Source organism: Electrophorus electricus, chromosome 7 (assembly GCF_041902795.1).
Source record: "Electrophorus electricus isolate QZ-2024a chromosome 7, ASM4190279v1, whole genome shotgun sequence".
Classification (NCBI taxonomy): Eukaryota; Metazoa; Chordata; class Actinopteri; order Gymnotiformes; family Gymnotidae; genus Electrophorus; species Electrophorus electricus.
This window is the reverse complement of record NC_137503.1, coordinates 31,395,231-31,422,500: the sequence shown is the minus strand read 5'-3', so window position 1 is coordinate 31,422,500 and position 27,270 is coordinate 31,395,231. Positions and strand designations below refer to the sequence as shown.

The window sequence follows — 27,270 nt, the reverse complement described above, 5'->3', positions numbered from 1 at the left end:
GAGCACCGATCCCAGCTGAGTTTAGAGTACATGACGGTTCCTGTCCGGGATGCGGAGGGAGGGAAGACGCAAGAGCGTAAAAAAAAAAACCGCTGAAGGGCAGAGCAGTCAGCATGACCAGACTTCAATCATCCCGCGGGCCAAACAAGCGTCCCGCAGCGCTGCGGGGCCAGGACGCTCCTCCTAAGGCCACGGCCGCTGGTTTTCCTGCATGACCAAATCACTCTGCTGCCTGTTCTGTCTTTCTCTGTTATTATTTCTTTCTTCCCTTTCACCTTCTTCCTGTCCCTGTTTCTCCTTCCCCTTTCGATCTCACCCCTGCTGCCGATGTTGTAGTACATTGTGTTTGAGGCGGGACATGAGCCCATCCGTGACCAATCAGAGGAGAGCATTTATCAGGTACTTTTTATTTAAGCCCCTCCTTATTTCAAACTCTGATTTGGGTGCTCTTTGACTGACCAGACTAATGTTAAGGCAAACACTCATACATCATTAAATATCATATCTAAACATGAACCTCTAAGTGTGCTGTGCAAAATTAACCTAAAAATTAGCCCCCCCCCCCAACAAAACAGCGATATAACTGAATTGCGAGGAATTTAAAACATTCTGCCCCAGAATCGAGAATGTCAATTTCACCGTGCCCACCCAATATTAACCGTTAGCTAAGAGGGAATATGTTTCAAGGCCCTTGTATAGGGAATCAATAAAGCACCACATCGCAACTGTTCCCAGAACAGGACCGTTAAATAAAGATAGCCTTTGATGGAACCACTACAGACACCTCTGTGTGTAGCTGCCAGTGACCCACCTGTGAGTTAGACAGCGCAGACAGAGGCGCTATGCCGCGTCGCGCTAATTCGCCGTGGCAACCCTCTCAAACATTTACATTCCGCGATGTTCCGCGCTTTGAGTGCCGCGACCGTCACAACAGGTGCTCTCCCCTCAGGTGCCGCTGTGCCTCGTCACCTGCGGCTCCGGTCAGAAGCGTGAGACAGGGAGACGCCGGAAATCACTTACCGCAAACGACGGCGCCACCCCGAGCCCATGTGGCCGCTACCTGCGCGAAAGGTTCCCCCGGCCGCTGCGGTGCGGCGCTAGCTTTGCAGGAGCCCGAGCAGAAACGTAGCCAATCTCCTACCTTTTGAAGTCATTCGGACGCCAAGCTCTTAAGTGTTGAGCAGACTGTAAAAGTCTCTCCTTGGCTACTAGCCCTGTGGTCGGTCAGACGCGTGATGGAGACATCTGTGCTCCGTCAGAGCTGGGCAAACTGCAGCCTCATATGGGGCACTATGTTGGCCGGTGCAGATTTAACTTGCTGGCCCATCATTTCTTGTGCTTCCCGAGTGGCAGGAGTGAGGGAGCGAGGCAGCGAGGTCAAGTACACGCAACCCCATTAGCAGTTTGAACAGTATACCGTCGCCAGAAATGGTGTGTAATCGAAGATGACAGACGTTTACAATGACACACCATCTCCAGCTAAGAAAAGTAATACGACGCAGTCCCTGAACAGCTAATAAGAGCTAAACGTATATATACTTTAAATAATTATATCCTCTTTATTAGAGTAGAACCTATACATTTCAGGGAAAGTTGCGTAGAGGTTATAATGCAAATAAAAGGCTTGCGTGTAGTAAGTGGTGCTGGCAGCTTCTGCGGTGAGCTGCCGCGGCCCCGTTCTGGTATGTTCCATGCTTTTCCGTGTCTCGCTCCCGCTTCGCTAATGAAAGAGGGAGGTGATTAATCGTCACTGTCTGCTTTTGATCTGTGAATGAAAGCGATGGCTGGCGGAGGGTGGGGGGAGAAAAAGTCATTTCAAACGCGCGATCGAAAGCAGGAACGTGCTGAGCTGCAATCAGCCAGCCGTGGAGAGCAGCGTAAGAACAATGTCAAATTACAGCGGAGAAGGGAACGGATCAAACGCGAGCACTCAGACAGCTGCGATGTGGGCTGCTGCCGGACAGCTAATTCGCTTCTCATGAGAACACGGAGGAAATGTGTTTCGTGACAGCAAGTGAGGGGCTTTCAATTTAAATGTCACCCAAGTATAAAATGCAGCTTTATTATATATATATATATATATATATATATATATATATATATATATATATATATATATATATACACACACACACACCACACAGACACACAGACACACACACTAAGAAGGCACTCGCACTGTTTTAGAGGCCACTGCTGAAATGTGACGTGATGGTAACTTGTGATCTGCTCATGTGTTTGGCTGGACTAACTGTCCACCCCAGGTCCCCACCAGCCAACAAAAGGAAGGAGTTTATGACGTTCCAAAGCGACATCCAGTGAGTGGAACTGTGTGGGGTGTGTGTGTGTGTGTGTGTGTGCGTGTGCGTGTTTGCTTGTTCTCCTCTTGCAAACCTGTTACAAAACCCCAGGCTTTTTTGGTTTCATACAAACACGTGACATTTGGTGAGCTGACCGTGTTTTGACGTTTGGCTGCAGATGGCGTCGTGGCGTGTGTCCGGTGTGATGCGTGTGTCCGGTGTGATGCGTGTGTCCGGTGTGATGCGTATGTCCGGTGTGATGCGTGTGTCCGGTGTGATGCGTGTGTCCGGTGTGATGCGTGTGTCTGTGTGCTGTAGCTGGCCCGCCACCGCGTGTCCTTGGACTAGCTACTGTAACGAGAGGTTTGCTGGAGGTGTATGTGCTTCGTGGTCTGCATGCCGTGTGCCTGCCGCCTCGCCATGTGTACAGGCAGCTGGTGTTTCCATAATGGCCTTTTCAAAGCCAAGCCTCAGGGACATAACTTTAATGCCACACCATGACCATATCAAAACAAAAAAAAATCACGCACAATCCAATCAAAAGAGGTCTGCTACTTTACACACTGTTCATTGGCTGCCTGACAGATAAGGCCGGGCCATTCTCAAAAGAGATGACAAGCTCTCAAGGTCAAACCACCGTATCCATGTATAACTGTGTAGATTAAGATCAGTTAACCTTCCTCTCTCTCTTGAAATGGCTGAAACGTTCGCGCTGTGGTCATGATATGGCTATTATGTTTATGCTCTGCTTTGAAAATGCCTGATCCTCTCATACCCCAATCAGTCTCTCTCTGCCTCCCAAACGTGTTATTGCTGCTCTGTTCATTCAGTCCTAACTTATGTTTAATCTCCCCACCCCCCACCCTGTTCCAGCACCTGGGCTCTCCCGCTGACCTACCTGGGTTAAGATCACCCCTTTTTGTCGGTGAAGTTCTGAGATGTGTAACTTTAGATCTGCCCTTCATGGGTTACAGTGTTCTGCCTTTGCTCAGTTCTTCTAGATCCCCCACAATTCCTCCCCACACCTGCCCCCAGTCCTAAATCTCAGTGCATTGTTCTTTCTGCTTTTTTTCCCCATCTTGTTCTCATTTTCTTTTATACACATCTGACCTGACTTCTGCTCCTCTCTCTCTCTCTCTCACTCTCTCGCTCTCTCTCTCTTTCCCTCTACCTCTCCCTCTCTCATTTCTGGCTCCTCTTTTTGGGTCCCGTGGCCTCCCGAGCACCTTTCACAGCTCTATCAAGCTGGCAAGCTCCTGTCAAAACAACATCTCCTCGTCTACGGGGCGTGATAACGGCCCACGCTGCCTTCTGTCTCCCTCTCTCTCTCTCTCTCTCTCTCTCTCTCTCTCTCTCTCTCTCTCTCTCTCTCTCCTTTTTCTCTTTCCCTCATTCTCTGCTCTATTTCACAGTTGTGGCCACTGTGTCCATCACGTGTGCTTGCGTGTGTGATCAGTCAGTGCTCCGGAGATAAGTCAGGCGACTTTAATTAAGCTGGCAGCTATAAATGTATGCAAAACACATGCGTGCGGATAATTAGGGTCTCCCGGGAGACGGTAAATTGATAGGTGGCTGTGGTGATGAAGATTGAGTAGTGGGCCGAGAGACTGTAGGAAAATTACACACGAGCGCGAGAGGATGCGAGAGACAGCGTGAAGAGATTACGGGGGGATTAATTTGCACTGGGATATCTGTCTGTGTACATTCACCTACAGATTAGGCTGCTCAAACCACTGCAGTTTACACTGTGGATTCCCAGTTAAATGTTTCCATGGAGACTGTTTAAGCCTAATGCACTCTCCTATTACGCAATACCTTTTTTTTGTCCCACATCTTTCCACTGGAATAAGCCCGTGAGCACTAGTGTGACCGTAAGCAACGCGATTAAATCAGAAGCCTCTCTTCACTCGCTTGGGGACAGTCCATGCTCTCTCGCTGTGACTCTCGCTGTGACTCTCGCTGTGACTCTCGCTGTGACTCTCAGTGTAGCCAGTGTGTTGATTTCTGCTGGTGATCTGCATGTGTAGGCCATCTGCCTTTGACTGACAGGCAGTTGTACTGACCAGTACAAAAGCCCATAATGTCCCCCTTCCTCAATTCCTATGAACAGGTCACCATGGTGATCCCTGAGGGAGTCTGAAGAGATTAATAGATGGCATCTTTGGTGCCGATAATGCGGTTGCTCTCTGGTTGAACTGGGGCCCAGTAAAGACTGCATTGTGACCTTCACCACGAAGGTTAGGGTCCCACCGTCGCCCAGGCAACCACAGACAGTAAACACGTCTCATGCACTGACTGTTTGTTTCCCTACTGGGTGTCAGAGGTTTAATAGGGGACAGGTGGTGGTGGTGAACTGGTCAGTGGTCAGTGGTGAGGCTTTATGGAATGTGTGAAGATCCGAGTCCGCTGTGGTCATAGTCTGTCTGTGTGTGTCTCTCTCTCCTCTCCATCCTCTCTCCATTCCTGCTGCTCTTTCATTACGGCTGCGTCTCCCCTCTCTCCGGGGACACCGGTGCTGGCCGCGCGATGCTCGCCCCGTGCCCCCGCCGATCCGTTCACTCGTCTGGACTCCCGCTTCCCGGCGCTTGCCCTCGAATCACCTGCATGCCCGCATGCTTGGATGTGAACGTCCAGTGTGTGTTTCCTCCCCGTCACCTCTGGTTCTAAGGAATGATCCGCGTTTATGACCCCCCTGTGCAGCCACGTGATGTGGGATGTGAGATGATGGTTCATGGCCTCTGCACCTCCACTGCGCTCTGTCTCGAGAGACACCCGTACAGCTGCATTATTTTCCCATTAAGGTCCCTCTGCCAGGCCTTTCTGTTGACTATTTGTTCCCTCCGTACCAATTATCGCGCTGGGGGGTTATGAGGGCGCGAGAACGAGCGCTGTCGTTTGTAGCTGTTTGCACGGCCCCAGGGTCTGTCGCGTCTCCGAGGGGCGGGGCTGAGGATGTGCAGAGACCAGGGCTGAGGCGGGAGGGAGGGAGGGAGGGAGGGAGGGAGGGAGGGAGGCGGAGCTTTGACCTCACAGGGGAAGCCCCGCCCATGCCAATCTGGCTCTATGGCGCTTTTCCAAACCTCATCCACACCATCTCAAATGCCCACCTTCTCCTGTGTGTGTGCGCCTGTGTGTGTGTGTGTGTGTGTGTCCCATCCCACATTCCATCTAACATCATGCTGTTGTTACAGAGCAGACATAAAGGACACACCAGCCTGCTGGATGTAGATGCCAGTCTAGTGCAGGTCTCTAAGGTAAGGCATGCAGAGAGGTAACTAAACCAAGCGAACGCTACCACCCAGCCCCACCCCGCTGGCCTCAAGTCCTCTGCGGCACAGACCTGTCCAGTAAGTGTCCCGCAGCCTGCCAAGAGCATGTCCCGGGCCTCCTCCACGTCTGCCATTTCCCTGTGCCCTAGCATTGACCTGGAAGTACTGCGCTAACTTTGACATGCCCCCAGTCAGATGGCAGGCTGCCTCATGCGTGACCCCTGCCTGCTCCCTTTGAATATGACCCTCGTTAGGCCGGCACGTTCCCATGACAACGGACCGGCCAATAAAAAGGGGAGGAAATAAACGTCTCCGTGCTCTTCTCACCAAGGGGCCCCATGGGGCCTGTAGAGTGAGTTCAAAGGTCAAACACATCACAGGGTGTGGGTGTGTTTGCGCGCGCTTGCTCACATGAATGAGGTTAAATATCCATTCTCCTCTTACTTACAAGGTCAAGTTTAATTGCCACAGGCTACAAAAGTGTCAGTTTAATCCTGAATACGATGTGTGTTAACCACACGCTTATCCTGCCCACTGCCCATGCAGCTGGATACACACACACACACTGCTAGATACACACATACAAACTTTTTTCCAATTATGTTTTGGTGGTGAGTATATACAATCATCATCATCATCATCATCATCATCATTTCTGTAATGCTTCATTAACATCCTGTCATTCACCCAATCCTGGCTATGGGTAGCCATGCCCATGTATGCCAGCTCTGTGCCCAGCAATAGGTGCAGCTCACTGGGGTGTGAACGCTGACTCATGTTTCAGTGCTTCACTGTGAATTCTCTCTCCGCTGTTCTACAGAATATCAACCAGTTAGAGCTATTTGGAGACATGTCTACTCCTCCGGATATCACATCTCCCTCGGTGAGCCGACACACACACACACACACACACACACACACACACACACACAAACAAACACACACACGCCTGAACGGCTGCCTCTGTAAGTGATGTGTGTTTGAATGTGACACGGGTTTGTGCCCTTAGACTCCGGCTTCTCCAGCAAACACACTGGACACGACGCTGGCACACCAGACAGCCTCAGAACTGTTCACTCCATTCAACCCTGCCTCCGTGCCCTCAGGTGGGTGTGTGTGCGTGCACACGTGTGTGTGTGTGTGAGCAAATGGTATATTAACACGTCTCTGAGTAGCTCTGACTAAATAAAACTGGACTATACTGAGTTGCATGAGAAAAAATGGGACTGACTTGCTTACCCACTGGAACCCCAGCTCTGTGAGTCTGTGTGTGTGTGTGTGTGTGTGTGTGTGTGTGTGTGTGTGTGTGTGTGTGTGTGTGTGTGTGTGTGTGTATGCCAGTGTGAGCAAACACACACAGTCAAATCTCACAGTTTCTGAAACAAACCTTTTCCATCGTTTCTTTGAACCACAAATCTAAAAATATGACTCTGACACCATGACTCCGCCCATGCCTGACATTATGACTGATTTCCAACAGAATGGCTTTCTAGGAAACTCAACCAGGATCAAAGTTTAGCGGCTCTGCTTCTAATGACTAGCCCTGTACCAGAGTGTCGTCACTACCAGTGAGTCATCACCAGCTCAGTTTAGCCAACATGCCGGGGACAGCTGTTGCAGCCAGCTGGCATGTTCTGAAACACTAAACAGTGTATCATCAGTACGTCTGGGCTCAAGCGCCACATTGCTCTACCCATCTGTCCTGAATTCTGTTGCGCTGTGGAATCTCGAAGCAGCATTGTAAAGTTGAAGCTTTCCAGGCCAAACCCAGAGCTTCCTGCTCTGCCCTGAATTCTCATTCTCCCCCAGTGCCCTGCACACTGTGGGAAACCAGATTCACTGCACATAACCAGCATCACTGCACATAAGCAGATTCACTGCGGGAAACCAGATTCACTGCACATAACCAGCATCACTGCACATAAGCAGATTCACTGCGGAAAACCAGATTCACTGCACATAACCAGCATCACTGCACATAAGCAGATTCACTGCGGGAAACCAGCATCACTGCACATAACCAGCATCACTGCACATAACCAGCATCACTGCACATAACCAGATTCACTGCATGAAACCAGATTCACTGCACATAACCAGCATCACTGCACATAACCAGCATCACTGCAGGAAACCAGATTCACTGCAGGTAACCAGATTCATTGCAGGAAACCAGAATCATTGCACGTAACAGGATTAATTGCAGGAATCCAGATTCACTGCATGTAACTAGATTCACTGCAGGAAATCAGATTCACTGCATGAAACTAGAATCACTGCACTTAATCAGAGTCACTGCAAGAAGCCAGATTCACTGCACCTAACCAGATTCATTGCAGGAAACCAGATTCACTGCACATAACCAGATGTGCTATGCATTCTGTAGATTCTCAATCATGGTGAAAGTCTCCCTGCTTTCCTGTCGGAGCAATTTCATCGTCCTTAAACACGACTTCCTGCCCCAGTCTGAGCTGGATTCATTTTACACCTTCTGTGTGTTTATTGTTGTGGAATATGTGGTGCCAGTAATGAGCAAAAGAGTTTAATTAAATGTGGGCTTGTGCCACTGGTACAAGCCGTCGCTTTGCTGGTGGAGTGCGTGCGCCAGAAGTGGGTGAAAATCTGGATACGTGCCACGCACTTGACCTCCACGTTGGCCTCACGTGTGGTTCGCGTGGGGCAACAGAGTGGTGTTCTGGGAGGCTCGTTAGCAGGCTTCCCAGCATGTACCCATGTCGTCTTCGCTGGTGCACTTCTTGTCGGTGGTGGTGTCATTTGTGTGTGTACTGTGATGCTCAGTGTGAAGCCTCCCTCCACCCTCAGCTTGGTGTAATATGGTGTCACTTCCTGTGGCGTTCTCTCATGTCACCTTGCCAAGCAGCAGCTTCCTGTAAAAAAAACAAAAACACAAATCCATCCTGTCCAAAGTATACTTTAATAACACAGAAGGAAGGGACTAAGGCACTAATCTTTGTTGGATATAGAATACAGTTGGGTTTTCATCACGAGTTCTGGATGTTTTTGTGCTAAGGTGGCTTTGCTGGTGTTGGCGATAGAGTTGCTTGTGTGAAGGGTTCAGACCCAGTTCATTACATCCCATTAAATGCATCCAGCCAATATTAACCTTTGGATGACTTTGTGCTTGACCTTAGCAGATACACTTAAGATCTGTCCAACTTAACAACTCTGTCATCCTGCACTATATGCAATATACATGGAGCGTGTGTGTGTGTGTGTGCGTGTACATGGTGGTTAGGTAGGATTGACATTTTGAGTCTGCTCTGCTCGTGTGGGACCCAGGGGGAGGTGTGTGATGTAATAAGGGCTGGTGTGATGTGAGTCGTGTGTTATAATGGCTTTCTCCACCCAGAGCCCCTGTTCATTAGGGCTGGGCCCATTGTGAGCAGTAATTACTGTAGCTCATCTGAGCCGTGATGATCTTTCCACTGGGGGGGGGTCACATCAAGGTCCTCGTTCCCACTCCAGACCTCTGATGGACAGATGGGTGGAGGGTCATATATCTTTTGAGTATGGCCTTGGAGTGAAGATTTGTAGAAGTGCTCTTTTGAACATCTTTCCTTGGCTTGCTTGGTTATAACAGTATATATTGGATTACACTTCCATCCTGTAAATGCTACTGGTGTTAAACAAACCAGTTTTTTTTTTTTTTACAATATTGTATTTACACTTTGAACACTTTTATTAACATTGATTTATTTTTCTGTGTATTCATATGAATTATTATGTTTCAACCCCTGTGATGAAGTACCTACGTGAGCCTATAGATGGCAGTAGCTGCCAAAGGCCAGTATGCAGGTTCTTCGGTAGAAGAACTAAGCTACAGGACAACAGTGTTCCAGCTGTGATGTCTTGATGCCCTGTGATATACCAGCTCACCACCTGTGTTTTATTTGTAGCATCATAATAAATTTCACCAGTAGTATCATTGTGAGCTTGTTGGAAACACCCTGCCTTAATAAACCCTAACTCCACTTATGGGATGGATGTCTCTCACCTCTCTTCATCTTTCTCTCTGTCCCTCTCTTACCGGTCCGTTCCTCCGTCAGGTTACGTGACGATGGGGGCGGTGGCACCAGCGTGGACTCAGCAGGGGTTTGCCGCCCAGGCGCCCCTTCCGTTCGGGGTGCAGTCCTCGATGCCCATGGCTCAGGTTTTGCCTGGAGGCCAGCCGCTGATCTGGGGCCAGGCCAACCTATTCCCCGCCACTCAGCAGCAGTGGGCGGCCATGGCTGGCGCGCACTTCTCACCTGCCACGTTCATGCCCGCGCAGACGGTGGGGCCGCTGCCTGCCGCCATGTTCCAGACCCTGGCTCCTGTGCCGTTGGCCGCGGCCGCCGCCGCCGCTTCTTGTGACACGCCCACGGCGGGCGGGGCCGGGGCGGGGGCGGGGCCGGGGGCGGGGGCGTCCGCCTCCATGGCCTCCAGCCCACAGCACAGTGACCGCTCACTGCCCCGCCAGGCCAAGATGAGCAAGGAGATGTTCAAGGACTTCCAGATGGCCAAGCCGGCAGCCATGCCAACACGCAAGAGTGAGCAGCCCAGCCTGGCCTGCACCACAGACGCCTTCACCAGCTACTTCGGCCGCGTGGGCGTGGCGCAGGACAACGACGACTGCGATGACTTCGACATCTCCCAGATGAACCTGACGCCTGTCACCTCCACCACGCCCTCCACCAACTCACGTGAGTCGACCCCGACGCTTTGGGATCTGGCTGTACTCCGCCCTGAGGCGCTCCGTGTCCCCGTTTACGTTTCCAACACTGAGAAAAGGTTACAGGTCGTTTGAGACCTTTTTTGCGTTTTTTCTTGCTTCTTTCAGGACTTTAGGGGCACTGATGTAATGTCAAGCACCCTGATAAATCTTATTCCACCCCGACCACTGCATGATTTTCTCTAAGCCCCTCCCTCTCTGAGCCCCTCCCACTCCAAAGCCCCTCCTTTTCTCCTCCTGTGTAATAACTTTGCACGTCGGTGTGTATTTGTGGCTGTGGTGTGCCTGTGTATCACTCCATAGTGGCACTAATTAGCACAACAGGACTGCGCGGATCCCAACAGCCTGAACGCACAATGGGTTTTTTTTTCCCCACTGAAAGGTTGAGAGGTGGCCTTTGATACCCCTGCCCATGGGAAACTGTCTTTAGTCAGCATGAAAATGACAACTAATAAGGCAGTGGAGGGGGTGTGAGAGAGAGACAGAGAGAGAGAGACAGAGACAGAGAGAGAGAGAGGGAGAGACAGAGACAGACATATGAGTGCGTGAGCTGGTCCCAGCTGCACACTGTTGCAGAGTAGTGTAATTATCACCACTCTCAGGAGATCCATGCATTGTGTGTTCAGCCTGTTTGGATCCACACAGTCATGTTGCGCTAATTACCACCACGGAGGAATGCTACACTGTCACACACAAACACACACACCTACACACTGTGTGAGGGTCAGGTTTATTTATGAAGTGACAATGAGGAAGCACGAGTCCCAGGGACTGCTGGGTAATGTGTATAGTACATGCTACTATAGCGTTGCGAAGCACCACAGCGCGTGAGAACAGTGCGGGGGGTGTGTGAGGCAGATACCTCCAACACTTAACAGCTCTGTGGTCCATTTGGAAAGCGAGGTCCATCTTCTTTGGCAGGAAGAATCAAATTAACACAGGTTATAGTATCTACTAGTCCCAATCTGATTGCACTGTCTGCTTGCCCGCTGTGCAAAATTTAATTAGCTGGATGTAACTGATTGATTCATTAATTAATTGATTGCATTAATTAAGTGATTGCCAACGAGCCAAGTGTCTTCACTTGTAAGTGCTTACGATTTCACTGCCTCATCCAAAAAAAAAAAAAAAAAGTGCTATAGCTTCACAGTTCATCCCACATTAGCTGGAAAAGTGTCCGCAGTGCTTCAGAGAGGCAGGGTGGCGCTCCGACAGTGTTAATCTGCTAATGTAATGAAAGAGATGCAATCCGGGTCCACTTAACCCGTCACCATCCTTCACCGACCTGCCGCTGCCATGCCAGAGGCTGGTCGCCTTGGCGACGTTTACAGTGGTCGATGTGCTTTTTTTTTTTTTTTTTCATTCTCCGTTCGTCTCGCTTGCTCTCTGCAGCGCCGACTCCAGCGCCCCGCCAGGGCTCACCGTCCAAGTCGTCATCGCAGGCCAGCGACCCGCCCACCGATGACTCGTTTGGAGAGGCCGAGGGCAGCCCCAGCCGGAGCGGGGAGGAGGACGCCGTGAGTATCCCTGACGGCTCGACCGGGGGACCGTGGGCGCCCGGCTCCCGGCTCAGCCCCGGCCTAGCCGCTGACGTCAGGTGGACTGAGTTGGGCTCTGGGGGCAGGGTTGAGAAAAGACTGCAAAAAGAGATCTGTGTCACCCAAAGTTTAGATCTACACTTCCCAAATTAAAGCGTCACCTGTTAGAATTCCGCATGCTGTCCTAACCTTTCCCACCTCACATCCCCAGCTTTTCACAAAGCTCCCTTCCCTGACTCCTCTCGGAGGCTGCAAAAAATAACAAGCCCCGTAATAAACAAGTCCCATGCCTTATCGAGGCATGTTAATGAATCGCCCTGGAAACAAGCCAAATGGACAGAGCCGTTGCTCTCTCCTGATTGGCTCCCTCATCTCGCGCATCTTCCTTCTTGGATGATCAACATTTGGGGCGAATAATGTGGCGCATTAGCCAAGGACCAGGGGGGAGATACGGAAAAGTGGAGAATGTAGACTCTTGTTGAAATGACCTCTGATTTATATTGTGTGTTATAAAGTCAGTTAGCGGTGGTTTGAAACTGATGTAACCGTTCCTTCAGCTTTAAATCCCGCGTTCCGCTTTGCCTTCCATAGCTCCGTCTCCCTGCGTCTCCCTGCGTCTCCCTCCGTCTCCCTCCGTCTCCTGCGACCCCCCATCTGTGTCATCACAGAGTCCCTGCGTGCTCTGTTTCTCTTCTCTTTCATCTTTCAGCCCAACAAAAAGTTCAGTTATTCAAGTGAAAGAGGCTGCGCTCCCTTTGACTCACGGAAATGTCATTAGACACCACATGCACACACACACACGCACGCGCGCACACACACACACACACACACACACACACACGTGCGCCAGGAGGTTAAGAGCAGAGCACAGGGTGGGCACCCATTCTCCACGCTCTAAAGTGCTTATATAATGTGGTCCAGAACCTTTCAGACTGGAATATAATAACACGCTGAATGAAAAAGCGCGGATTTGGCACAGGCATTAGCAGACGGAGGGCTGGGATGAGAAGCAGGCGGTGTGGGTGGATGGCAGCCACGCGGGTGGATGATTGGCTGGGCGGATGGACGGACGGCTGCAGCGTTTCTCACTGATTTGCTGCCTTCAGCTTGGTTTTCCTGTGTCCTTTCCTCTCTGTTCCTAATTCCTTGACTTTCTCTCTCTCTCTCTCTCTCTCTCTCTCTCTCTCTACCTCTCTCTCTCCACCTCTCTCTCTCTCTCTCTCTCTCCACCTCTCTCTCTCTCTCTCTCTCTCACCTCTCTCTCTTTCCACCTCTCTCTCTCTCTCCACCTCTCTCTCCACCTCTCTCTCTCCACCTCTCTCTCTCTCTCTCTCTCTCTCTCTCTCTCTCTCTCACCTCTCTCTCTCTCTCTCTCCACCTCTCTCTCTCTCTCTCTCTCTCCACCTCTCTCTCTCTCTCTCTCTCTCTCTCTCTCTCTCTCTCTCTCTCTCTCACCTCTCTCTCTCTCTCTCTCTCTCTCTCCACCTCTCTCTCCACCTCTCTCTCTCTCTCTCCACCTCTCTCTCTCTCTCTCTCTCCACCTCTCTCTCTCTCTCTCCACCTCTCTCTCTCTCTCTCTCTCTCCACCTCTCTCTCTCCACCTCTCTCTCTCTCTCTCTCCATCTCTCTCTCTCCACCTCTCTCTCTCCACCTCTCTCTCTCTCTCTCTCCACCTCTCTCTCTCTCTCTCTCTCTCTCTCTCTCTCTCCACCTCTCTCTCTCCACCTCTCTCTCTCTCCACCTCTCTCTCTCTCTCTCTCTCCACCTCTCTCTCTCTACCTCTCTCTCTCTCTCTCCACCTCTCTCTCTCTCCACCTCTCTCTCTCTACCCCTCTCTCTCTCTCTCTCCACCTCTCTCTCTCTCTCTCTCTCTCTCTCTCTCTCTCTCTCCACCTCTCTCTCTCTCTCTCTCTCTCTCCACCTCTCTCTCTCTGTCTCTCTCCACCTCTCTCTCTCTCTCTCTCTCTCTCTCTCCACCTCTCTCTCTCTCTCTCTCGACCTTCTCATTCCTCCACTCCTTGTCCTCACTGACCCTCCACTGTTTCTGTTTAATTTCTGTTCTTCTCTCTCTCCATTCTTCATGCTTCTCTCTGACATGGTACATCTGCACTTTTGTGTCCTTATTCTGTCTGCTTTCTTCTACCACTGGTTCCTGCTCTCTGTTTTCCCACTTCTCTATCATCCCTCCCTCTCTCTCTCTCTCTCTCTCTCTCTCTCTCCACAGGCCGGGGACTCCCAGTCTCCGTGTGTGAGTGATCCCCGAGCAGAGCCCCAAGGCTCTGAGTCGGACAGTCCTCAGGTCGGTAGCTAGATAGCGGCAGCTCAGGGTAGGTAATCTGTCCTGTCTCCTTCTCCTTCTCCTCGTCTGTGTGTGGGCCTGCTCCAGCCGTGACGTCACCGTGTCGGCACACCACCACCTCGCTGCACCATCGCATAGTGGCCGTGTGTCTCTCTCCCTCTCCATCTTGCTCTCTCTTACTCTGTCCCTTTCTCTCTGTCTCTCTCTCTCTCTCTCTCTCTCTCATACCCCTCTGTTCTTGCCTGCTATGTATATTGATATGTGCTTTGTGGAAACTGTTTATATTTCTCGTGAAAACGCCACTGTGAAGCATGTGTGTGTGTGTGAGAGAGACAGAGAGAGAGAGTGAGAGAAAGCGAAAGTATTTCTTGATTCCCTTAAAGCTACCAGGGAGGTGTAAGTATCAGAGATATTGAGTAGTGTCTTATACTGCATTCTGGCATATCCATGAGCACCCTGAACACTCCATATCCAAGATTCCATATCCAAGTTTCCATATCCAAGATTCCATATCCAAGCCCCATATCCATGCCTCGTGCTGTGCCTTCAGGATGGTGTCTTGCCTTTAGGGCTGTTTCAAATTAAGGTATGTGAATGCACATTGCCCCCGTGACTGTACAGAAGCCCAGTAGGAAGTTGTCATTAGTCACTCCTCTTAGACACTTGGGTAGAACTAAACCTGTGGGTTTGGCTGCAGGCATACAGCGTAATCACTGGGTTGAAAGCTAACTAGAGTTATTCACTTCTGATGAACGGAGTAATATTTACATTTTGGTTGTGGTTTTTAGCACTGATCTTGCTTTTCCCAAGGCTAAAGGCCATTAGCACCAGTTTGATCAGAACCTCCAGTGCACTCGTGCTGGAGAGTTGTGCTCCAGGCCTGATGCCGCCCCGCCCCCTGTAGGCGGACCCTGCTCGGGCTTGGTGCAAGGCGAACTGTCCTTCGCTGAAGGGCGGTCCGCCCTCGAAATGCAGCCTCCCCACGACCCGCTGCACAGTGCCCCTGGTGACCTCCAGGAGGCGCTCGTGCATCAGAGGAAGGTCTGGGTGAGAGTCTGCTCATCACACCGCTGTGGAAGACCTTAATAAAGCGCGTCACAGAGGTGTTGGTCCCTGTCTGTATCAGGCAGCTACGCCATTCTTTCCTTCTCTCGTTTGCTCTGTTCTCCACCTCTCTCTCTCTCTCTCTCCCTCTCTCCCTCGCTCTCTCTCTCTGCGGGACCGAAAGGGTGGAAGTGAATCATAATTATGGTGTGTTGGAGGATTCACGGTGTTAAGCTGATTTGTGGTGGAGGGCTTGGCAAGGGCTCCTGTCCTCACGCTGCCTGGACTCCGAGACCCCGGCAGGTCCCTCCTGGGACCCCTTCTGTCCTGCTCTCTAAACTGTAATGACAGGCCTGCTGTTAGCCGGGAGGCAGGGGAGATCTTCATTCCCGTGAGCTCTAGAGCAGCGTTAGTGCCTGGCGTGGTTTCTGTGGTAGCTGTGGTGTTTTTCCTCCACGCCATGGGTTCTGCTCGTAGCGGAAACACTGATAAAGGGGGAGGCAGGTGGAGCTAACCTTACTTCCTCATCCCCAGGGTAGTGTGAGTCACTAGGAAGATCACTACTGACACCTTCTGTTAGTAAGAAGGAACTGCATGTTTTTGCAGTTTTATTTTATTATTTTCAAGGCCATGTCTTTTGCTGACAATAACGTGCTGCAGTATTTTATTTGACTGTTTTTACTGTTTTATTTTGTGTCTAGTTATTAGGGCTATTATTGCATGGCTAATGTGGAAGTGACCCCAGCTTATGTCTCTGCTCAGGGGAAGGACCCTCTCTACGCCCAGATCAACAAAGGAAAGAAGTGAAGGATCATGGGATCTCTGCACACGACTGAACAGTGCTGGGAGGAGCAGGAGACCAATCATTAAGTTCATCTCCCTGCTCTGTGTGTGTGTGTGCGCGCGTGTGTGTGTGCGCGCGTGTGTGTGTGTGTGTGTGTGTGTGTGTGTGTGTGTGTGTGTGTGTGTGTGTATAATGAGAGAGCAAGTGTAAGGAGAGTGAAAGGTTGACAGAATGTGAATGTATGAATGAGTTGATGAGCATATAAGCTTTGCTAGGTGTGTGTGTGTTTGTGTGTGAGTGTGTGTGTGCGTGCACGTGTGTGTGCGTGCACGTGTGTGAGTGTGTGTGTGTGTGTGTGTGTGTGTGTGTGCGCGAGTGTGTGTGTGTGTATGTGTCTGTGTGTATGTTTGTATGTGTGCGTGTGTCTGTGCGTGTGTCTGTGCGTGTGTGTGTATGTTTGTGTGTGTGTGTGTGTGTGTGTGTGTGTGTGTGTGTGTGTGTGTGTGCCTCCATGGTCCTCCTCTCCAAGCAGCCATCTCTCCAGTCTGGAGAGGCCTAACCCAGCCTTCTGTCAGCCCCGCCCCCTCTGACCCCACCCCATTGGCCCTGCCCCTTTGGCCCCACCCACCCTGAAGGACTGTCCAGCTGACTCCTCTCTCTGTTTCTGCCACACTGTGTTTCCTGCACCCATGAACTGATAGTGGGATATTGGACGCAGCTGATGTATGGAGAAGAGGACGATGACGATGATCGGACTCTTCCTCGCTCCCCACAGCCTTACTAGCCCTGCTCTGTAGTCTCTCTTTCACTTTCCTTGCTCAGTGTACATCTTCTCTGCTCTCATTCTCGGTCTGCTGTTATTATTCACACCGTCGCCCTGAGACTCTGTACATGTAGGATTAGTGGGAACTCTGCGAGGTGCCTCTTTCCAGTGTGCTCATATAATCACACACACACACACACACACACACACATACACACACGCACACACACACACACACGCACACACACACACACAGAAGAGAGAGTTCAACAAATCTCTGATTCATCGTTCAGCAAAACCCCAGGCTCTGCACTCTCACCAACCCCCTCGGTGTAGTCCAGGCCAGAGCAATTGATCGCAGAGGAACACACTCAAATTCATCTACTGGATTGTGTGATTCATCCATTTGGGTTTGTTTGGTTTTCCTCCCCCATCTGTTTGAGATTTTGCTGCTTAGAGAGCTATGCAGAAACAAAACGAGACTTTGTCTATCTCTGTGAGCCCTTCAGGCAGAGACCAGACTCAAGCAAAGACGTGGCCAAAATCTCTCTTTTGCAGGAAAATCTTCAGAGCAGCTCGTTTGGACGGTGAGGACTTGGCAGCGGAAAGGACGTTGCTAAAAACAAGCTGAAGCTGTGACTAAACTGTTCCTTCTCTAGAGCTTTTGTACAATAATAATGAGAAAAAAAAAATCATGACAGTGAAAATGGAATTTTTATTTTATAAGACTGTGGAGCCCTTGAGGTTAACTTGAGACGTGTTTGAGAGGTAAACATGGCTTTAAACCATCAGATCATTGGTTTGCCAAACTCATTTTGTAAATAATAATAACAATAATAATAACAATAATAATAATAATAATGACGACGATGATGACGATGATATGATGATGTTGATGATGATGATGATGATGATGAAAATGTTTATTTTGTGCGCTGGACATCTGTGCCATAAAATAGGCAGGCTTCAGTGATGCAAGATTAACGTGGAACCCAAGCAATATCACCATGTCCGAGTCCCCCTGCTCCTCACCGCCCCGAGTGTTGCAGTCTGAGTCTGTCCATGCTTCCTTATCCCACCCATGTGGCTCATCTCCACTGGAGAGACTCGGAAAAGACACGTAGGGAAGACACGTAGGGAAAACACCACGGCTGGAGCACGGCTCCTGCTGGAAGATGGCTAAGATGAGATAGTTTATTGATCGTGAAGGAATTTGCAGGAAAGTGAGCATCGGTTGCAACACTTTCTAATAGGCTAATGTCATGTTGTGATGGTTTAGGAAAACTAGGGATGAGGGATTGTGTCCCCTAATACTTAAAACCCATGAAGTCACTACAAAGTTAATACAGAAAAAAAAGATGGAAAAAAATCACAGCGTACTTCCAAAAATCTCTTTTAAGTTTAGCTGGGCTTTCGGAATGAACGTGGGTGGTATATTTAAAACAATATGTTAACACACGCATTACAAACACACACACCACCCTTGGGCACTCTGTGTCTTTGGTTCGTCTAGATCCCAAACTGTTCTGCCCCAGAGTTACTTATGCTAAATACTGTAAATTGAACACAGACACATCTGTAAATCAACCACCTGTTTCCCTAGCAAGAGTCAAACCAGAGAATCTTGCCTGTTTGGCCTGTTTTTCCATGACATCAGCAGTTCTCAGTGCATTACATTAACTGGGATAACTACTTCCTATTTTATGGCCAGAGTCCCCTCGTCATCTGAGAGGCATTTTGGGAATTTCAAAGACGCGTGGCAATGGACGAGTGTGAAGCCAGAAGAGGAAGGCAGTCATAACCGTCTGACTATGTTTCTAGACCTGTTTCAACTTTACCTCAGCTAATGGCTTGTTAGTAAAAGGACATGTTATTTTTATCTCAATGACGATGACATTCTACAGTGGATTTTTAGAGAATGTTTGTTTGGGTTTTTTTGTTTGTTTGTTTGTTTCCCTTGATTTATGTATCTCACCATGTAATATTGTTACCAATAAACACATCCCAAAACTGGAATTGGGTTTGTTCAGCGTGTGTCAAAGCCCGTGTGGTATTATCACAGCCGCAAGTGTATTTATGGCTGTAATCCAGAGAGAGAACTACACCACTACTGTAGTATGTTCACTGAACACTAGCTGAACTCAGAGCTACCGGACAGCAACGTGGTCATATCTGCACACTGGTCTGATATGGTAATGTTCTACAGATGATGCTAATCACATAAATATGATAAGCGAATAAAAACAGAAAGGAAGCCGAGTGCCAGCTGTTGGTTTAGCCTACATATGTATCTCGTATCTCAGTGGTGAAGTTTTAACACAACAGTATTTAAAAAGCGGTTTCTAGCACTTTATAAATAAATGTGCAGTTTCCCAGTGTTTTTGGTGTGAGGCTGGTGTAACCATTCAACAATAACTAACCTAACTGTACTAGTAACATTCTTCACTTCTCTCCTAGATGTTAAGTCTGGTACCCACCACATGGGTGTGGAAATATGTGGCCTTCTTATGTGAAATATTCCTAATTATTAGAATAAATTATTTTGTAGTTATATTATTTTGTAATTTATTCCCAAAATTCTGTGCTTTTTATATTCGTATTGTATTTGTATTTTTGTATATTTTTTGGCAGGAAGTTTAAAGGGATGTCTGTTCATGTAGTCTGGGAGCAGCGTGTCTTCTGTCAGGGCCTACAGTCTGTTAGCTGTCCATCAGCGGCAGACCAAACTGTTGTTTTATGTTAGTTTTCTTTCTGAAACAGGATTTATAGGAGGGGCCTTTTTTGTTTTATTTAAAAAAAAAATGTATTTAGGTTTAGCTATCTTAATTTTTTTAGGTGGTTATTATTATTTTGTTATTATTCTTTTGGCCTCGTCACCCTGAAGTTACAATATCCTGTTTATGCAGTTTGTTTATCATTAAGTGATAAGTCATATTGATCTTTAAAAGCAACAAGTTATTCCTTTCATTCACTAACGCTACTCCACGCCCCCACTAACACTACTCCACGCCCCCACTAACGCTACTCCACGCCCCCACTAACACTACTCCACGCCCCCGGTAACGTTACTCCACACACCCCACTAACGCTACTCCACCCCCCATTAATGCTACGCCACACCCCCACTAACACTACTCCACGCCCCCACTAACGCTACTCCACACCCCACTAACACTACTCCACGCCCCCACTAACACTACTCCACGCCCCCACTAACGCTACTCCACACCCCACTAACGCTACTCCACGCCCCCACTAACACTACTCCACGCCCCCACTAACGCTACTCCACACCCCACTAACGCTACTCCACGCCCCACTAACGCTACTCCACGCCCCCACTAACGCTACTCCACGCCCCCACTAACGCTACTCCACACCCCACTAACGCTACTCCACGCCCCACTAACGCTACTCCACGCCCCACTAACGCTACTCCACACCCCACTAACGCTACTCCACGCCCCCACTAACACTACTCCACACCCCACTAACACTACTCAGGAAACATCCTTCTTTTCGAGCCTGTGCGTGTGTTGTTAATATGTAAAGACGTCTGGTGTGTTCTGAAAAACTCCTGCCACTTCCGATCGACAGTTATGACTTTTGGGGGAAAAAAAAAGGTTTTTACAGGGTGACTCGAAAAGGATAAAGGCGCTGTACTTTTGTAGATCCTCTTTGCTTACTAATGCGACTTCTTTCAATTTTAACAAACACATCCGACACTGCGCAGCTTTAAATAGCCATGACGTGTTGCTGACGTTTAATACATGCATCAAATGTTTTGTTTTTAATTATGTTAACTACAAAACTGCATCATTCTGAACTTAATTAAATGCACAGCCCGCTGAATGTATTTTCACTGATGCTCCACGATACGTGTGCTGAATCACCCTTTGCTAAGAACTGTATTTCTACGAAACCGTCCGCCAGCCTCGGAGAAAGGACCCGACAACCACTGTGCTGCATGGAAACAGATGTCCTAATCTTCTGAGAAAACGAATTTCTCTCTGTCTACAGATTATTATGGCGGTTAAAAAGACGTTTATTTTGTATCTAAGTGACATAGAATTAAAAATAGAGTAATATTTTATACATTCTTGGTGACTGATGCGTCAGGTAGGTGCAACTTTAAAACAGGCGTTATTCATGAGTTCAAAGGTTATAACACTGGGCTCAATTAGCGTCCTTTCTAGCGGCAAATAAGGTCAGATAATCCGTGAAGTTTATAGAGAAAGATAAACCGTCTTTTATAGAGAAAGATAAACCGGAATGCAGAGGGGCAGGTTTTGCCGTTTTATCTTCGGTAGACGTAGACCCACTCCCTTCCCTAAAAGAAGCGTCTCCCAGTTAACCCAAGTGACTGGTAATAAGCGTAGTCCTCTCTGGTTGGAAGACCGACTCGGCTTGAGCTGTTAAATAAAAGCGGGCACCTGTTGCATAGTTGCAATTCACGACGTGCCTGATGGACAGCATTCTTTCTGCATGAAGGCGGTCAGGAGCACGGAGGCGCTCTGTCATGCGCAGGGACTTGTCCGACGGGACGGGCTGTTTTGGTGATGCCCTCATGAATATCTCCACCGACTTCATTCCAGTACAGAAACCGCGATGGACGCGTTCGCAGCGTGCGGGGGGCGTCCCGCAATTTAGAGCACAAAAAACTACCTTGGCTCGTTTTGTTCTACAGCACACATCAACTGGATGACTGGATTATTTTACGGGGTTCGGTGGAGTTTTCTTTTTCGATTTAAGAATGGTGCCGACCCGAGGGTGAGAAGAGGATTATTTTTGCAGAAGAAGTGGTAGAAACTGGTCCAGAAACGATGGAGCAGGTAAGTCGTTTCAGTTCAGAGGACGTTAAACGGTAAAGGTCTGCGTTTCGTCTCCGTGAAATTACTGTAGCCTGTATTCTCAGACGCTTGTGTTATTCCATAATCAGAAGTGACCACGTGTCGGAATTCTAGGGAATTACGGGCAAGTCGTATTGAGGGAATTCCATATCCTGGAGACTATAAACATATAAATAAACACTTTGAAGTCATATGGAAGTAACCTAACCAAAATAAAGATGGAACGTCCCTGACTGGAATACATGTTTAATGGGAAATTACCACCGCTGTGTTCAGGCTATTTGACATGTTAATTTATATATGCCTGAGAGAATTGTTTAATCTCAAACTTTGACATGCTTTTAGCTAGGGGAACAAAAATTAAATGCCAGTGCAGGTGTGTTTAAATTTGAGAACATTTGCATTTTTCCTTTGAGGCCAGTCAATGTTGTGACGTTCATTAGTGTGATTTAGAGCTATACTATTCAGATGTGATAAAACACGCCCTTTAATTCTCTGGAATGCCAATACTACAATAACAAAAACAAACAAACAATAACACAAACGCTAACCTGAATTTACAGGAACTTCATGTCTTTTTTGAACAGCATATACTTGAATAATGAATTGAAATTGTTTAGACAGTTGTGTGATACAATCTATTGGTAATGTTGTGTACTTTGTACATAGGGTGAAGTGATTGACTTTAAGACCCTGAAGTCAAAGTTTCAGAATGAAGAAACTTTGAAGATCCGGACTAAACCTGCCATCCCAGAAAAACCCCAAACTGTGACCTCTCCTACCACGAAAATCAGTAACCCCTTGATCGCCAGCATGAACTCAGCCATGGAGACCCGCACACGTTTTGCCCCTCGCGTGGTCTTCAAAGACAAGAGTCCTGTCAAGCTTCAGCTTTCTGAGCCAGAGGCATCAGAGCTGAATGTGAAGCACCCTCACGTGCAGCGTGAGCTCCTGAACAAGAACCAGAAGAAGGAAGGTGACCTGATCAAACAAGCCCTGAAGGACAAGAAGCTTCCTCTGGTTCTGCCCATGAGTCCCAAAACCCTGGCTGTAGAAGACACCCCCAAACGTCAGTCTCCCCCTGTTTCTGCATCGCCTGTCCAATTGTCAACGGCTAAAAAGTCCACGGTCAACTTTAAAATGCCATACCAGGGTGAGAAAGAGAAGACGGACACTTCAGCAAATGCTGTTCCACCCAGCGCTGGTCTCGTTTGCAGCAGTCTGACTCCAAGTGCAAAACCTACACTTAGTAAGCCTGTGCCTCCAGGAGCTCAGGTTCCTCCAGTTCTGGTGGCAGCTGTTCCACCATCCAGCACCAAGGCTCCTGATAAGCCTACTTCCAGTATTCATCCTCCTGCAGGTTTTGAGTCAGGAACTCCTGGCAGGAAAGGCAGGAACCTTCCTCCTGTTTTACCCATGAGTCCTGTTACTCCAGCCCCCAAACCTAAGCCTACCTCTCCTTCCTCAGTTTCATCATCACCAGTTGAAGTCTCTACACCTGAGAAGCCCACGTTCTTATTTAAGTCACGACTCCAGAGTAAGGAGAAGGCAGATGCTTCAAAAAGTGATGTTCCAGCGAGCTCTGCACGTGATGGTCTCATTTGCAGCAGTCCAACTTCAAGCGCTGCTACAATAGTTAGTAAGGATGTGTCTCCAAACGTCTGTGCTCTCCCAGTTCTGCTTAAACCTGATCCCCCATCTAGTATCCCAGCACCTAGTATCCCTGCTCCAGTTATTCTTTCTCCTGCAGTCCCTGATTCAGACAGTCCTGTCCTGACAGCTTCAGAACCTGACATTTTCTCCAACACTGGTCCTAACCTGGAGATCTCAAATGCTCAAGTTCCTAATACACTTAACCCAATTGTTCCAATTTCACCTGCTCTGACAGAGAAAGAAGCAATCCCTCATTCAGAAATAATGTTTGATATTCACAATCTGGATATCCCTCCTCCAATTATTCCTGAAGACCTTCCTGATGAAGTCATGTTTGTCTATCATATCCCCTCATCAATTTCTCCTAAACCTGTTCTGGCTTCCCACACAGCCTCCCCTGCCTCAGCTACTTATGCATCAGTCAACCCTGACCCTTCAGTTACCCTGGTTCCACCAACAGCTCCAGACACAGATTATGCTTTTGTCCCAAGTCCATCTCCTCTACCATCACTTGCAACTTCATATTTTCAGCCAGAATTGCAAAATGAAAAGGTGCTCGACCAGATGAGGACATCTTCAGAGGTTAACTCCTCCAGCTCACTCAAATCCACTTCCCTGCTGTCCACCCTAGCCCGAGCTGAGATGTTGCACTCGAAGCATAATGCTCGTGATGAGCGACTGATTAGTCTTCTGGAAAAGTCTAAGCGAAAGCACACTGCAAGAAGTCACTCACCCACACCCACCACACCTGAATTCAAGACCTTAACAGCCCCACCTGCTAATGCCCTGCCTGAATTTTTATTACCTGACCAAGGACAAGCTGAGACAGCACATCATGAGACACTCCCACCTGAAGAAGCCTCACCTGTCCATGAAGCTCTGGCTCTTCCTCATATCCCCTTAGTTGACTACGAGGACTATGCATGGGCGATAGCGACACTGGAACCTGACCCCCAGGCGTCTGACTCAGCCCTGAACTATGGTTCAGATCATCTGAGTATGTACACGAGTCACAAGATTACGGGTTGGTTCATCCTGATCTGTTCTGCTTCAGTCAGTCCATCATGAGGCCATACATGGCCAGCTTCAGAAGCACAGAAAACATTTTTATAATACTGTGTCTGAGTTTCGTTGAAGGGTGTTAAAGTTATGTTGCAGATGTGTTGATAGAATAGTTTATAACTTCTGCTGTTATATTTTAAGAACTGTCGATAATTTAAAAAATGCTTATCGATTTAAAAAAAGCTGTAAATGATGGCAGAAATGTTATAATACATTTGAGTCACTGTGAAAACTCTTAGGAAGGGTTGGTATGTCAGACATTTAACAACTATAGTGGTTGTACTAGGCTCCATGTCAGAGTGCATAGTTGGAATGGTATGTCTCAAAAAGATTTGAGTCACCTACAAGGGTGTCATTTCAGGGACATTTTCAGAAACAATACTGCTAAGCATGCTAACCTCCTATTAGCATTTCTTTAAATAATTTCCTTTTTTAGCCAAGTGAGTTTGGCTTGGATGAATGCACACACTAGAGGTTTACCTGAGTGTATTAACCTTCCCGTTCTTCCTCCTTTATATTTAGGGCAAGTCTCACCTGTTCCAAAGGTACCGGCTGGACACAGCACTCCTGAGGTGAAAGTGGGCCCTCCTCCCGCTCCTCCTAGAAGGCATTTTCCACCTGGGCCTGACCTGGATCTCACACCAGAGAAACCGACTCAGTTCCTGAACCCAGATGTGCAGACATCCACTCCACCAGCTCAGACAATGGAGGACACCGGTAAAACTACCAGGAAGCATATAATACTTTCCTCCAGTTACTTTTAATCTATCTGTTTGTAGATTCTTGTCCCAAAAAGTGAAAGTATTTTTTGCTTTGGGAATCTATGTACTGAGCTTGGGGCAGTAGCTCTGATTGAATCTAGATATTATTAGAAATAAATCTGACATGAATTCTCTAAAATGTTTATAGGGGTCATCATTCCAGTTCCAGCTGATTTCAGGTCAGAGGATTCGAGGACTGATACATCTGAATTTGAGAATTTGCCTAAAGCCCTTGAGGTTCAACAAGAAGAAGTTCCACAAATTATGAACGGAACATCTGCACCATCGGTGCATGGCAAAGAATTCTGGGATATGTTAGGTGCAGAACACCGGAGTTCAGAAGAATTTGTCTCAATTGTAGAGGCCACAGATTTTGGCGTTCCAAGAACAGAGACAGATGGAATTCACAACTTGGAGCCAGACTCTCCCGGCAATGGGACCATCCCCTCACCGTTAGGGTAAACCATTATGCAGTTCTTTAACAGTGTACAGACAGGGTTGTGTACCTTTTTGTCTGTGTGGTTGTTCTGTGAATAGCTGTTACTATTAATCATTCATTAATGTGGATTTTCAAACCAGGCTTAACATGGTTGTTTTATGCTAACCACAACTGTGGATATGTGCTCCCAAACTGTTGCTTTGGCATCGCTATAGAACCAAAGAGTTGAATTACAACAGTGGCAATCACACCTACGAAGACCCAGAAGCAGATGTAAAGCAAGCAAAAAACAAGAAACAACGCAAAGGATCTCCAATGAGTATGAAATTTCAGCATTTCTTTCCTAAGCAGAGGGAACTGCTAGAAATGCTAGAAATATTTATAGTGGGTTGCTTTGGTGTAATGTCTACTTTACCCTGCAGCTTGTTAATAGAGATACATTTTCGGTGGGCCGTCAAACTGAAACTGCTAACATATTTTAGATCAGGTAGATAATGTAACAGTGATGTATATCATTTTTATTCTCTTGTCTACATAAAGTTTCAGAATGAAATGAGAAAATAATTAATAGATTTGTCTGTTTATTTGCAGATCCGTATGCGGAAACACCCACTGTGGTAAGTGGTTTTTTGTTTGTTTGTTTTTTCATTCATGTCTTTGCCGATATACTAAAAATTGTTTTAATAAAAACTTAAAAATTTTACTTATACAGCAATAAACAGTTTATTCATATCCTTATGTCCTTTATTTATATATATATATATATATATATATATATATATATATATATATATATATATATATATATATATATATATATATATATATACACACACACACACACACACACACAATTCCTTCATTCAACTTCATTTTTATTTTCAGGCTGAGGAAACCCATAAGAAAAACTTCTCCAGGTATATTTTACCAATTTTTTGCATCTATCTGTCTGTCTATCTTTTGTTTCTTTCTTGTCTGTCTGTCTATCTTTTGTTTCTTTCTTGTCTGTCTGTCTATCTTTTGTTTCTTTCTTGTCTGTCTGTCTATCTTTTGTCTCTTTCTTGTCTGTCTGTCTATCTTTTGTCTCTTTCTTGTCTGTCTGTCTCTTTTATGTCTCTTTCCTTTGGCTGTAAGCTTTAGGACTTAACAGCATTCTTCTTGCTTTCCACGTCTCTCTAGTAGGAACCCAGGCCGAGAAGAAAAGGCACCGAAGAAGAGAGAAAAACAGAGGGAGAAGGAACGAGAGAAGGACAAGGCAAAAGAAAAGAAGGAGCAGAAGGAAAAAGAGAGAGAGAAGAAGGAGCAGAAGGGGAAGGAAACAGAAAAGGAGAGCAGAGAGAAAGAAAAGAAGGGACAGAAAGAGAAGGAACGAGAGAAGAAGGAGCTCAAGGAGAAGGAACGAGAGAAGAAGGAGCTCAAGGAGAAGGAGAAGAAGGAAAAAGAAACTAAGAAAAGATTCATGGTGAGAGAACGTGGAGATGGGCTTGTGTACGAATCCTGCGGCACCACAGTGCTGTCCGCGGTGGTGGTGGTTGTTGTTGTTGTTGTTGCAGCTGTAAAACTCCGTGTGCATATTTCGCTCCACCCTATCCCTGCCTCCCTCTGTCTCTCTAGGTCACCGGCGAGGAGGACGTGATATACCATGCTAAGGTGACCGAGGCCAGTAAGGGCCGGAAACACCACCTCGCAGTGAAAGCCGGCGATGTGGTTAACATTATCCGCACCACGGGTTGCCCTAAAGGAAGGTGGCTGGCCAGGGACAGCACCAACAGATGT

General features: G+C 47.8%; 2 protein-coding genes across 17 annotated transcripts in view; both read left to right on the top strand.

Annotated features, from left to right (window-relative positions):
* Nucleotides 1-16,481, top strand: part of dab1a (DAB adaptor protein 1a) — a 241,903-nt gene extending 225,422 nt beyond the window's left edge. For 6 of the 15 annotated variants that reach the window (XM_081717693.1, XM_035524747.2, XM_081717692.1 and 3 more), the window contains 9 exons: nt 337-399; nt 2,265-2,318; nt 5,492-5,554; nt 6,390-6,452; nt 6,579-6,675; nt 9,637-10,272; nt 11,694-11,818; nt 14,064-14,138; nt 15,945-16,481. In XM_081717693.1, coding sequence (XP_081573819.1) covers nt 337-399; nt 2,265-2,318; nt 5,492-5,554; nt 6,390-6,452; nt 6,579-6,675; nt 9,637-10,272; nt 11,694-11,818; nt 14,064-14,138; nt 15,945-15,989 — 1,221 coding nt within the window. In that variant the 3' untranslated portion in view covers nt 15,990-16,481. Of the gene's footprint in view, nt 1-336; nt 400-2,264; nt 2,319-5,491; nt 5,555-6,389; nt 6,453-6,578; nt 6,676-9,636; nt 10,273-11,693; nt 11,819-14,063 lie in introns of all 15 variants that reach the window. The other 9 variants (XM_081717696.1, XM_081717697.1, XM_081717699.1 and 6 more) reach the window with 9 other exon arrangements.
* A 4,034-nt stretch (nt 16,482-20,515) lies between these two features.
* The window catches only part of LOC113589711 (uncharacterized), a 10,598-nt gene continuing 3,843 nt past the window's right edge, over nt 20,516-27,270 (top strand). The window contains exons 1-9 of one of the 2 annotated variants that reach the window (XM_081717458.1): nt 20,516-21,561; nt 22,249-24,256; nt 24,817-25,011; nt 25,204-25,513; nt 25,710-25,813; nt 26,086-26,111; nt 26,380-26,411; nt 26,674-26,956; nt 27,109-27,268. In XM_081717458.1, coding sequence (XP_081573584.1) covers nt 21,553-21,561; nt 22,249-24,256; nt 24,817-25,011; nt 25,204-25,513; nt 25,710-25,813; nt 26,086-26,111; nt 26,380-26,411; nt 26,674-26,956; nt 27,109-27,268 — 3,127 coding nt within the window. In that variant the 5' untranslated portion in view covers nt 20,516-21,552. The remainder of the gene's footprint in view (nt 21,562-22,248; nt 24,257-24,816; nt 25,012-25,203; nt 25,514-25,709; nt 25,814-26,085; nt 26,112-26,379; nt 26,412-26,673; nt 26,957-27,108; nt 27,269-27,270) is intronic. The other variant, XM_081717459.1, reaches the window with a different exon arrangement.